Source organism: Nannospalax galili, unplaced genomic scaffold, assembly GCF_000622305.1.
Source record: "Nannospalax galili isolate Female #2095 unplaced genomic scaffold, S.galili_v1.0 scaffold924, whole genome shotgun sequence".
Classification (NCBI taxonomy): Eukaryota; Metazoa; Chordata; class Mammalia; order Rodentia; family Spalacidae; genus Nannospalax; species Nannospalax galili.
The window spans coordinates 273,884-286,998 of NW_008350467.1; the positions used below are offsets into that span (position 1 = coordinate 273,884).

Genomic DNA, 13,115 nt, shown 5'->3' on the forward strand with positions numbered 1-13,115 from the left:
TAAAAAAAAAAAAAAAAAAAAAAACCAGCCTTAGCTTAATACCCAAAACCTTGTTGATTTTTAAATATGTTCTTAGGAAGATGGCATTTTAATTTGTTTAAAGTTATCTAAAATGTTATATGTGCTTTAGAATGCAGGCTGAGTGGTTCTGTGGGTAGGTGATACAGGAAAGATAGAAGATGAAATAGTTTTTGAGTGACATTTCATGTTATTGATGAATGTTACATGAGGACCTCAGATGTGAAAAACAATAAAGTGGCTCTTGAGCAAGCCAGTCCTATGACATGTTCCTATCCAATAAAGGTCCCTTGGCATTTATGTATTTAGAAGAATATTACTGAAACCTTATGTGTTACATACATTGTACATTTTCCCTTTTGGCCTTTCAGAGTGTTTATCTTGATATGTTTCAAAAATAGAATGAAAGAATGGGAAAGAACTATCCCTTTGCCCCCAAAAATCTCTTTGCCAGTAACTTTCTTTACCTGGACATGTTTAATTTTCACTTTTTTTTTTTTTTTTTTTTTTTTTTTTTTTTTTTTAAAAAAAAAAAAAAAAAAAAAAAAAAAAAGAGGACGATAATGGACCAGGCCTCTGCCTTCCAAGTGCTGGGATTAAAGGCGTGTGCCACCATGCCTGGGAATTATTTTCACTTTTAAACAATTTGATATACTAGTTTAATAGCAGTACTACAATATACAGATCTTTGGCTGGGATGCTTGATTCTAATTTTTTTTTAATGCTCATGAGGAATTTTAGGGGAAGAATATTTCATCTATTAATAAATGTGTGTCATAATAAGTGTGTGTCATCTGAGGGAGCCCATTAGACACTCTTGGACAAAGCATGAGTGGTTAATTCTCACAGGAACCATGAAGTTGTTTCATTAAAACATTGCTATTATCAACAGAGTAACCAAAAGGTACAAGTCAAATCTTTCACCAATTTTATGATAGTAAAAATATTATCAGGCTGGAGACATGCCTCATCAGTTAAGAGCACTGACTGCTCCTGCAGGGGACCGGGGTTGGAGTCCCAGCACCCACATAGCAGCTAAAAAACGTAACTCCAGTTCCAGGAGAATTTGACACCCTCTCTGACCTCTGTGGGCATTGTACAATGTGGGTACACTTACATACATGCAGGCAATACACTCATACACATAGAATAAAAATAATACATTTTAAAAATTATCAAACATCACCCCTGGCAGGAAGATGTTTGCTAGTAGATTTTTTTTTTAATTCTTTTTGTTATTTATTTACTGGGGGGGAGGTCAGAGGACAGTTTGTGGGAGATTCTGTTCTGCCACTGGGTCTCAGGGATTGAACTCAGGTTGTCAGGCTTGGTGGCAAGTGATTTTACTTCCTGAGCCATCTCACCAGCCCCTGGATATTTAAATTAATAGTTGTAGAACTTCTAACTTGGTGTATAGCAAATTATTCTTAGATAGTAGGCTATTAATATTTCTTGTTAAAACATATTCAGTGACTAAGCACTTTTTTAGCTGGAGTAAGAAATTATATTTTTGTGGGTGGGCGTACAACTCAGTGATAGTGCTTGCCTTGCATGTATAAACTCCTGGCTTCAATTCCCAGCGCTGTGACAAAAAAAAAACAAGAAAAAAGAAAGTATTGTTGGATGGGAGTATAGTCCAGTGGTAGAGCACATTCTTAGCATGTGTAAGGTCCTGGGCTGATCCAGCAACACACAAGCACCTACACACACACACACACACACACACACACACACACATTTTGTTCATTAATGAGCATCAGTGGCTTATAGGCCTATTGTGTTGTTTTAACTAGATAAAATATCTTCTTTAAGTTTCTAATAATTATTCTCAACTGAGAGAGTGTTGTTCTTTTTTCTAGATTCCTTACCCGTTTGGTCTATCCTGCCTGTTCTTACTCCTCTTGCATATCTCCACTTGCCAGATTCTCATTTATGTAAGACCTACATGAAGAGCTGTGGAGGCAGTAAGTCCTCCTATCAGTCAGTCAGGCCTGAAGATCCCTCCCTTACGAACTAGACTAACACAAGAGCTACCTACACACATCAACCTGCTGTCGGCTGGAGCAAAGCCCTGGAGAACTAAAGGTGACAGTGATGAAAGAAAAGCGATCTCTTGGACAAAGACTCGTGGATGAACGTAAACATTATTACAACGGATTCTGCCTATGCTGCATTGACACCAAAGTTGCTGTCAGGATGGTTTGGAAGTTCCTGCATGGACAGGTGCTAACCAGATGAGAGTGGTGAAGGGTAGGCAAGAGTCATATTTGAGATAGAAAATGTGAAATTAAAAGGAACAATTTTGGAACCAAATTTAACTAGAACTTCATCTTAAAAATCCTCAAGTGGGGCTGGAGAGATAGCTCAATGGTTAAGAACACTGTTTGTTCTTGCAGAAGACCTAGGTTTGAATCCCAGCACCCACATGGCAGCTAACCACTGTCCATAACTCCAGTCCCAAGGGATCGAACAGCCTCTTCTGACCTCCGAGGGCATTGCACAACACCGGTGCATTTACCTACGTGCAGGCAGTACACGCGTACACATAAAAATAATTTAAAAAAAAAAAAGATCCTCAAATAATTTGCTTAGCAGGCTCAAAGCCCTGGGCTTGATCCCTGGCACTCCCCACCCTTTAAAAAAAAAAAAAAATGGGGCTGGAGAGATGGCTCAGTGGTTAAGAACACTGGTTGTTCTTACAGAAGACCTGGGTTTGAATCCCAGCACCCACATGACAGCTCACAACTGTCTGTAACTCCCTCCCATCCCAGGGGATCCAACAGCTTCTTCTGACCTCCGCAGGCATTGCACAAAATGGGTGCACTTACCTACATGCAGGCAATACACGCATACACATAAAAATAATAAATAATAAAAATAAAATTTTAAAAAAGGAATCTTAAAATGGAAATTATAACTACTGATCAGAAACCAAAGTTTTATGCCTCCTGGGGGTAGAACCCAGGGATTTGAACATGATAGGTAAGCTCCCCTGGAGCGGTAAGAACCTCCAGCCCCAGAAACTTAAGTTTTTTTTCTCATTTTCTTATTTGCCTGCAACTGTTTAGAATTTAAACTCTTTTTTTGTCTTTTTGAGACAGAACTCTGTCCCTGGCTGACCTGGAACTCACTGAGGTCCACCTGCCTCCGCCTCCCAAGTGCTGGGATTAAAGCCATGTGCCACCATGACCAACTAGGAATTTAAATTCTTAAATTTTATATACTTGCCTAGAGAATTGTTATAATCGTTTTTAATATATTAGAAATATAAAGTGTTGTTCATACAGTAAATGTGTACATTTTAAAAACCTATTTTAAGCCAGGAGTGGTGGCACATGCCTTTAATCCCAGCACTCGGGAGGCAGAGGCAGGCAGATCTCTGTGCATTCAAGGCCAGCCTGGTCTACATAGTGAGTTCCAGGACAGCTGGGGCTACAGGGAGACCCTGTCTCAAAAAGACCAAAAAATAATAATAATAATAATAATAAATAAAAACTTATTTTAAGGCTGAACATGGTGATGCATGCCAACTTTAATCCTAGCACTTGGGAGGAAGAGGCAGGTGGGTCTCTGAGATCAAAATCAGCCTGGTCTACATACTGAGTTTACTGAGTTCTAGGTCAGCTTGAGCTGCAGAGAGACCCTGTCTCAAAAAGGCCAAACCAAGAGCAATGGCACATGTTGTTAGTCATGGGCACCAGTGACACTGGGGCAGGAGGATCGGGTGAGCCCAGGAGATTGAGCCTGGGCAGCAAAGTGAGCCCTCATCTCAAAAAGGAAAGAAGTTAGTTTTATTCTATTTTTTAAAATTATTTTATTTATTATTTTTATTTTATGTGTATGAGTATATTGCCTACATGTATGTGAGTACACCCATGTCGTGCAGTGCCTGCGGAGGTCAGAAGAGGCTGTCGGGTCCCCTGGAACTGGGGTTGAGGACAGTTCATAGCCGCCATGTGGGTGCTGGGAATCAAACCTGGATCCTCTGCAAGAGCAGTCAGTGCTCTTAATCGCTGAGCCACTTCTCCAGCCCTGGAAAGAAGTTAATTTTAACCAATACTATGTTACCAAAATGTGGACCCTTAAGAGGTGCCAATGCTATGTTGTGCTTGTCATAGATTTCCTTGGGGATGCCCATAAATACTACTTGAGAGTACCAAGGCAGGCTTTTTTGTTTGGGTGGTGGTCTTGTTTGATTTGGTTTGGGGCATGTCCTAAAATATGAAATATTGCTTATGCATTTATTTCTTTAGCTATTGAGAACTTGTGCTGATCTCTTCTGCCTGGTTCCATTTATGGTCTTCTAATTGTACCTTTTATGGAATTCTTGATACCAGTGTTCCTGAAGCTCTTTCCAGACATGTTGCCATCAGCTTTTGAAAGTGAATCTGAAAAGGTATATAGATTTTAAAACTCTTGAAGAAAACTTAATAGACTTTAGTTTTCAGTTAAGTTTTTGTTTTTTTTTTTTTTTGGTTCTTTTGAGACAAGGTCTCCCTGTAGCTCTAGCTGTCCTGGAATTCACTATGTAGACCAGGCTAGCCTTGAACTCAGAGATCTGCCTGCCTCTGCCTCCTGAGTGCTGGGATTAAAGGCGTGCACCACCACGCCCAGCTGTTAGTTTTTAGGTTTACAGGGAAATTGGGCAGAAAGTAGAGTTCCCATATATTCCTCATCCCCCACCCCAGTTTTCCCTACTAGTAACAACTCGTATCAGCATGTACATGTTATTACTGAAGAACTAATGTCAATAGACTATTAATTACAGGTCCTACTTGACATTTGGGTTCAGTCTTTGTGGTTCTGTGATAATGTCTCAGTCTCTTACAGAATAAATTCGCCTCGCTAAAGCCCCATACGCTCCATAGTTTGTACCCACTCTGCTCTTCTCTAGGCTGTAGCTACCACAGATGTTCACAGCAGCCCTATAGCTTTACCTTTTTCAGAATGTCATATAGTTGGGATCATACAGTGTGTTGCTTTTCGGACTGGGTTCAGACTGGTTCTTAGTAATATAATATGCATTTAAAATTCTTCCATGAAAAGACATGTTTCCTTATATCACCGAACAATACTTCTATTTATGTTTCTACAAATATTTTTTATTTCTATACATTAGTTACTGATCAACTGATGTTGGAAGAGATTTTCAGCAGTGAATTTAAACCTTTTTAGAGCACTTTGTTAATATTTACATTCTGGTATAAATATGTATTTATATGTAATGTATGTATATAGCTTAAAAAATATATTTAACAATGTAATGTGCTTATTTCTAGGTAGTATTTTTATTTTTATGTGTATTTTTATTGTATGTGTATGAGTGTTTTTGCCTGCATATATGTAAGATCACCATATGTGTGCAGTGCCCTCAGAGGCCAGAAGAGGTGATGGATCCCCTGGGATGGAGTTAAGGGTGGCTGTTAGCTGCCATGTGGGTGCTCTGCAAGAGCCACTGAGGCATCTCTCCAGCTCCAGACAAGGTTTGTTACTGTTTTGTCTTGTTGATTTGGTTTTGCTTTGTTTAGAGAGGGTCTCACTTATGTAGACCAGGTTGGTCTCATCTCACACAGTGCTGCCTCTGCCTCCGGAGTGCTGGAATTAAAGGCATGCTCCACAAGTTTGTTTGTTTTGAAAAATGGTTGCTTCTAATTTTGGGTACGTATGAATAAAAACCACTATAAATATTTGTGTTCAGGTTTTTTTTTTTTAAACCTGGGAAAAGGTGATTGCTAAATCATATAGTAAGACTATATTTAGCTTTGTACAAAATTGCTAAGCTGTCTTCCGGTAGTCCACCATTCTGCATCCCACTCAGCACTGTTCCCTATCTTCCCAGCATCTGACACTGTCATGTTGAAAACTAACCATCTAATAAGTGATGGTTGAATACTGACCATCTAATGATTGCAGAGTAGTTGAGCATATCTTCATGTGCTTATTTGGCATTTGTATATCATCTTTGTGTAGCTGTATATCTAGATCTTTTGCCCACTTTGTTTGTGTGTGTGTGTGTGTGTGTGTGTGTGTGTGTGTGTGTGTGTGTAGACAGGGTCTCCCTGTAATACCAGTGGACCTGGAAACTCACTATGTAGACCAAGTTGGCCTGGATCGCACAGAGATCCACCTGCCTTTTCCTCCAGTGCTGAGATTAAAGATGTGTGCCACTGTGTCCCACCCCTGCCCACTTTTTTTGTGTGTGAATGTGTGTGTACATGTGTGCATATGTGCCTGCATGTTCATGTGTGTGTGCAAGTATGTGCACATGGAGGCCTAAAGTTGCCTGTGTCTTCCTCGGTCACCCTTCACCTTATATTGAGTCAGGGTCTCATGCTTGCTGCTTGGCTAGTGTATTGAACCAGTTTGCCCCTGGGTTTCACATGCTGGGATTACAGTCCTAATGACAGGCAAGCACTTTACCCTCTGAGCTATTATGGTCCCAGTTCCCTTTTGCCTACTTTGTAATCAGATGTTTTGTTTCCTTATTGTTGTTTTGAATTGTTTATTTGGGTAAAAGTCCTTTATCAGATACACATTTTGCAACTATCTTCTTCCCATCTGTAGTCTGAAGCCTTTTTTCCCCAGTGCCAGGCTAGAACCAGGGTTTTTGCCCATGATAAGCAAACATTCTACTGTTGAGCCATATCCCCATACCTGAGGCTTGTCTTTTCACATTCTAAACAGTGTCTTTCACAGAGCAAACTCTTGTAATGATGTCATAACATTTTTTTCTTTGCGGATCATGCTTTTGGAATTAGCTGGAAGCTCATTAACAAACTCAAAGTCACTTTGCTTTTCTTCTTTTTTTTTCTCCTAGGAATTTTACAGTATTGCATTTTTTTTATTTATTTTTATTTTATGTGTATGAGTGTATTGCCTGCATGTATGTGAGTGCACCTGTGTCATGCAGTGCCATGGAGGTCAGAAGAGGTCTTCGGATTCCCCTGGAACTGGAGTTAAGGACAGTTTGTAGCTGCAATGTGGGTGCTGGGAATGGAACCCGGGTCCTCTGCAAGAACAGTCAGTGCTCTTAACCACTGAGCCATCTCTCCAGCCCTGCATTTTACATTTAGGTATCTGATCCAATTTATTTTTATGAAAGTTATAGTATCTGTATATGGATTGTTTTATGCATGAATATCCAGTTTTTCCATCATCATTTAATGAAAAGACTGTCTGTTCTCTACTGTATTTTAACTGCTTAAAACAAAACAAAGCAAAGCTGGGAATTAGTCTCAGAACTCGGGAGGCAGAGGCAGGTGGATCTCTGTGAGTTCCAGGCCAGCCTGGTCTACATAGTGAGTTCCAGGCCAGCCAAGGGCTATATAGTGAGACCTGTCTCAAAACAACAACAAAAAACCCACTACTGTTACTTTGATGAATGAGGAGTGCTGTTCATGAAGAGTCCCTGAGAATGCAGGGCCTGAGTGATCACCACAAAGGAGAGGGCTGCAGGGCAAGTTCTTTCACCCTCTCCGTTCTGTGTCTCTACCAGACAGTAATATGAAGGCAGAAGCAAAGCACTGTTAAAGGACAAGGAGAGAAATCTTCCAGTCAGTGAGACTGGGAAATGTTTCACAGATGGAATTTTGGAGCTGAGACTTAGAGAACGGATGAAATTTTACAGTCCTTAAGTCAGACAGGCTGGTCACAGGTTCAGGACAGACAAAAGTGGTATGCCAGGTTGGAAAGCATCTCTCACTCTAAGGAATTTGAACTTTACCTTGACTGTGGTGATTCATAGCAGGTATGAGTCTAAGCAACAGTAAATGACATATTAGATCTGTATTTTAGAAAAGGAATTTTAGCTGGGGAGATGGCTCTACAGTTAAGAGCACTGGCTGCTTTTGCAGAGAACCTGGGTTCAGTTCCTAGCATCCAACCAACTGTAATTCCAGTTCCAGGGGATCCAGTGTCCTCTTTCTGGCCTCCTCAGACATTGCATGACACAGGTGCACCTACATACATGCAGACAAAACTCTTGTACACATAAAATAAAAATAAATTTTAAAAAAATGAACAAAAAAATAATTTTGCTGACAGAACTGAGAGGGCAGAGTCAAAGAAGAAAACCAATGATGAATTGTCACAAGGGGTGGTAGGGTCTAAATCATGAGATTGATGATAATGAGACAGTGATCTGAGATAGTGTTTTCTTATTTCTTTTAGTAGTGCTAGGGATAGAACCCAAAGCCTCATGCATGCTTGGCAAGCACTCTACCGCTGAGCTTCACCCCATCCCTTAATTTGAGATACAATTAAAGGTCAAAATCAAACTAATAATTTGCTTACATTTAAAATAATCAGGATCTAGCTAGGCGTGGTGGTGCATGCCTTTAATCCCAGCACTCGGGAGGCAGAGGCAGGAGGAGCTCTGTGAGTTCAAACCCGGCCTGGTCTACATATTGAGTTCCAGGACAGCTGGGGCTACAGGGAGACCCTGTCTCAAAAAAGACAAAGAAAAAAAAATAATAATCAGGATCTAGAAACAATGCCACAGCATTCCAGAGAAAATGTTATTGAATGCAAGAAGATGGGAGGATGGGGAAGTGACTTACTTAGGTGGAGGATGGGGAAGTGACTTACTCAGGTACTAACCTCACCTCTGAACACCATTCATTAGAAATCTGAGCAACTTATCATCCTGCTTCTCTGTGCCTATGCCCAGCATCCTGACCATGTTTTTTTTTAATGATTTTTTTTTATTTTTTATTTTTATTTTGTGCATATGCGTGTATTGCCTGCATGTAGGTAAGTGTATCCGTATCGTGCAATGCCTGTGGAGGACAGAGAGGCTGTTGGATCCCCTGGGACTGGAGTTACGGACAGTTGTTCGCTGCCATGTGGGTGTGGGATTTGAATCTGGGTCTTCTGAAAGAACAACCAGTGTTCTTAACCACTGAGCCATCTCTCCAGCCCGACCATGGTTATTTTGAAAATGCACCACACTGCATTTCTGATAATGAATGAGGATTAACAGATACTGGTCAATATAGTGTGTTAGGAGTGTATATTTACTTTTCTTCTGTGTAGTGTTTTTTTCATATCTATTACAGCACCTAACTCACTATATTATAATTATGTACGTTTTCTACTTAAGCTATAATCTATGTTAGCATAGAGCTAATTTCCAAGTTTTCTTTGTAGAAAAAAACCTAGGACTGTATAGAAAAGTTTGGCTTAAGCAGAAGCTAGATGAGGTTAGGAGATAGTATCTCCCATCCTAAATAATAGCAAAGCCTTTCATTGAGGGATATTTTTGAAATTATTAAATGCTTATGATCATGGGGCTGAAGAGATGGCTCAGCAGTTAAGAGCACTGGCTGCTCTTACAGAGGACTGGAGTTCAGTTCCCAGCACCCACATGATGGCTAATAACCATCTGTAACTCCAGTTCCAGGGGATCCAACGCCCATTCCTGACCTCCATGGGCATTGCACAACATGAGTGAACTTACATACATGCAAGCAATACACATAAAAATAAATAAATAAAAAGAAATGCTTATGCTCATTATATTAATGGCAAATACAAGATTAAAGAGACAAGTTTCAAATAGAAGCTACTTTATATTTGGTCTAGTTCTCACAAAACTTATTTAATTAGGTATGCTCATAGTATTAATACTGTACATGTTAATTAGGCATGCTAATAGTATTAATACCGTACATGTTAATTAGGCATGCTCATAGTATTAATACCGTACATGTTAATTAGGCGTGCTCATAGTATTAATGCTGTACATGTTAATTAGGCGTGCTCATAGTATTAATACCGTACATGTTAATTAGGCATGCTCATAGTATTAATGCTGTACATGTTAATTAGGCGTGCTCATAGTATTAATACCGTACATGTTAATTAGGTGTGCTCATAGTATTAATACCGTACATGTTACAGGGATGAGGAACAACAAGGTGGTGGTTAGTTCTCGCATCATTACCAAGTTGCAGTTATAATTAACCTTTTCCTCTTCTATTAAGGAAGAAAAACAGAAAAAGAAGATGACAGCAAAGTTGGAACTAGCAAAATTCCTTCAAGAAACGATGACAGAAATGGCAAGGAGAAACGGAGAAGTTGGGAGATACCTCGTCACAGTTTTTATCCTATTTAAAACAGGTATTGGGGTCTTATACCAGCAACTCCTGGGCTGGACTTACATTTAAAAATGCATCTTATCATGGATTGTCCAAATTGTCCAGAATCTGAAACTCCACATATCTACATTATAAATATACAACCTTGTGGATTTATCTATTTTTATTTGATGTGTATAAGTGTTTGACTGCACGTAAATGCACTACGCTTATGCATGCAAGTGCCCATGGAGGCCAGGAGTGCACTGGATTCCCTGGAACTGGAGTTACAGATGGATAGCTGCCATGTGGGTGGCTGGGCACTGTTTAAAGCCAGGTCCTCTGCAAGAGCAGCCAGTAATCTTAACCACTGAGCCATCTCCCCAGCCTCCTACTTATCATGTTGAAGACTAATAACTTCTTGGGAAGATTAGGAGAAATAGCCAAACTTTAGAAATACTCCTGATTTTTTCTAGAGATTTAGTTTTCTTTTAGACAGACTTTTTTGGGCCTGAGGGACTTGGCTAGGGATTGAACCTGGGGCCTCATGCATGCAAGGCAAATGCTCACTTTCCCACTGAGGTGCAGCCCCATGCCCAGACAGATTTCTATATTCTCTTTGAACCACAGCAGCACATATAGTCTATAACTGCTTTGATGTTTCCTTGAAATAGTCTTTTGGAAAGTTTATATTAGGTAGGACATTTTAATTAGCCTTTGTCCCATTGTCTAGGTCCAGACAGGCCACAAGCCCAGCACGAAGGAAATAGTTCACTTTTCCAAACTCTTTGAGGATCAGTTAGCCCTGGAACACTTAGATCAACCCCAGCTGATTGCCCTTTGCAAGCTGCTAGAATTGCACACCTTTGGAACAAACAATTTGCTCCACTTTCAGCTCCTGATGACCCTGAAGTCTATGAAAGCAGATGATGACGTAAGAGCTTGATGTCGCTCTCTGGAATCTGGGGGGAGGGGGATCTGAGGCACCTCTACAAAGTGCAGGATTTTCTCTTGGGTATGTCATGGATGCATTCTGGCAAAATGAGTTGTTTAAACAACCATTGCCATGACAACTTGAACTTTGATTACTCACTTCAGGACATGTTTGTTGTTCCAGGATCCATTTTCTTGAGCATTAAAAGCAGTCGACTGTTTGGATGTATTAGCTAGGACTAAGCTAAAGCAGTTAGGACCTGCTGGGAGGGAAATAGCAGCTCAGTAGCTTCCTGGCAGCTGGACACCTCTGTCCCTTACAGAGGAGTTGGTGCCAAAGTAAATAATCTACTGGGTAAGTTGGTCTGGTAAGAAGTGGGTAGCAGAGCACAGTGCTAGGAGGAAAAGCAGGATCTAGCCATCTTATAGAAAGCACCATTTGGACTATACCTACTAATTAGACTCCTTTGACAAATGGAAAGAGTTTCTTGAATCTACATCAGCTGCTATAAAGCATTCTACTTGGAGGAGCAGGTTTCCCAGAACTGAGAACAGATTCCATTGGCCCCATTTAGATTTCAGATATTCCTTCAGAACTTTGGAACAAACAATACAGGTCCCAGAAGTGTGATCATTTTGGATCACACCAAGCAGAAGTTATTTGTTGAGTCTTTTAGACCAGACACTGGGCCATTCCTGGGGCAGCGGTGGGGAAGTGGCACTAAGGGTAACAAACGGAGCCCAAAGCATGTCAAGTCACATATTTTTTTCTAACAGATCCTAAAAATGACTCAAAACAGACAGGTAGATGTCACAACCAGGCAAAGCGTGAGCCAAGAATGCTCGTTAGTTGTCTCCATCTCAATTGCCGCCTTCCTATAGCGCCTGCTCTTTTAGTCTTGGCCTTCGTAGCAATCATTGCAGGAGATAAAGGGCCAAAGCATCAATTTGGATTTCTGTTGATTTTGCTGGAATGTAAGGATTACATGAAATTGAAATAAAAATGCCTGACACTGCTCCTTACATTTCTTGCAGATAATTGCCAAAGAAGGAGTGAAGGCTCTGAGTGTGTCAGACCTGCAGTTTGCCTGTAGGGCCCGAGGGAAGAGATCACTAGGCCTTACTGAGGAACAACTGAGGCAGCAGCTCACAGAGGCAAGCTGCAGCCCTCCCAGCCCTCTCCATGGAGACTGTCTCCTCCACAGTCTACTAACTCTAGTGTGTGATTTCTACTTTGCAAGTGGTGTGACAAAATACCTGAGATAGCCTTCTCATGGAGGAAGATTTCTTTTAGCTCATGGTTTCCAGACTTTGAGGCAGTGATTTCCTGGCCCCATCCTCTTGTCCTATAGCAACACATTTTATCCTGCAAAACTGCATAGTAGGGAGTCTGGTCATTTCACGATGATCAAGAGGCAAAGAGGGCCGGTGTATCTTTGTGAGTTCGAGGCCAGCCTGGTCTACATAGTGAGTTCCAGGACAGCTGGGGCTAAAAGGAGCCCTTGTCTAAAAAAAAAAAAAAAAAAAAAAAAAAAAATAGGCAAAGAGAGCCAGGTGTGGTGGTACAGCCTTTAGTCCCAGCACCTGGGAGACAAAGGCAGGAGGATCTTGAGTTTGAGGCCAGCCTGGTCTACATAGTGAGTTCCAGGCAGCTGGGGCTACAGGGAGACTTTGTCTCAAAAAGACAAACCAAACCAAAACAAAAAGAAACAAAGCAAAAGCAAAGCTAAATTTGTGTCAGCATTCAAATTTTAGTGATGACTTTCTGTACATTGCTTTAAAAATGAAGACTTGGTAACTGAAAACAAAATAAAGAACAAAAGCAAATCCCAAATTACACAACATCTACAAAGAAGGTGTGGTCTTTTCGTAAAAGGAAAATTTATATTCATCAAAGATTGTTCAGGAAAAAATGAATAGGGCCCAGAGAGATGGCTCAGTGGGTAAAGGCACTTGACACCAAGCCCGATGAACAGAATTCCATTCAAGGGACTCACATGGTAAAAGAGAGAACCGACTCCTGAAAATTGCCCTCTGACCTACACATTTGTACGATAGGATATGTGAGCAGAAACAAGCTCTTCAGCA

The 13,115-nt window shown here is 40.6% G+C and overlaps 1 protein-coding gene across 1 annotated transcript in view; it reads left to right on the forward strand.

Moving 5' to 3' along the window:
• Letm2 (leucine zipper and EF-hand containing transmembrane protein 2) overlaps positions 1–13,115 on the forward strand; it is a 27,158-nt gene that overhangs the window by 2,312 nt on the left and 11,731 nt on the right. Inside the window, 10 exon segments of the mRNA XM_029570782.1 lie at positions 1,878–1,913; positions 1,915–2,004; positions 2,006–2,048; positions 2,050–2,268; positions 4,272–4,320; positions 4,323–4,414; positions 10,002–10,087; positions 10,089–10,137; positions 10,828–11,028; positions 12,063–12,180. Coding sequence (XP_029426642.1) covers positions 1,878–1,913; positions 1,915–2,004; positions 2,006–2,048; positions 2,050–2,268; positions 4,272–4,320; positions 4,323–4,414; positions 10,002–10,087; positions 10,089–10,137; positions 10,828–11,028; positions 12,063–12,180 — 983 coding nt within the window.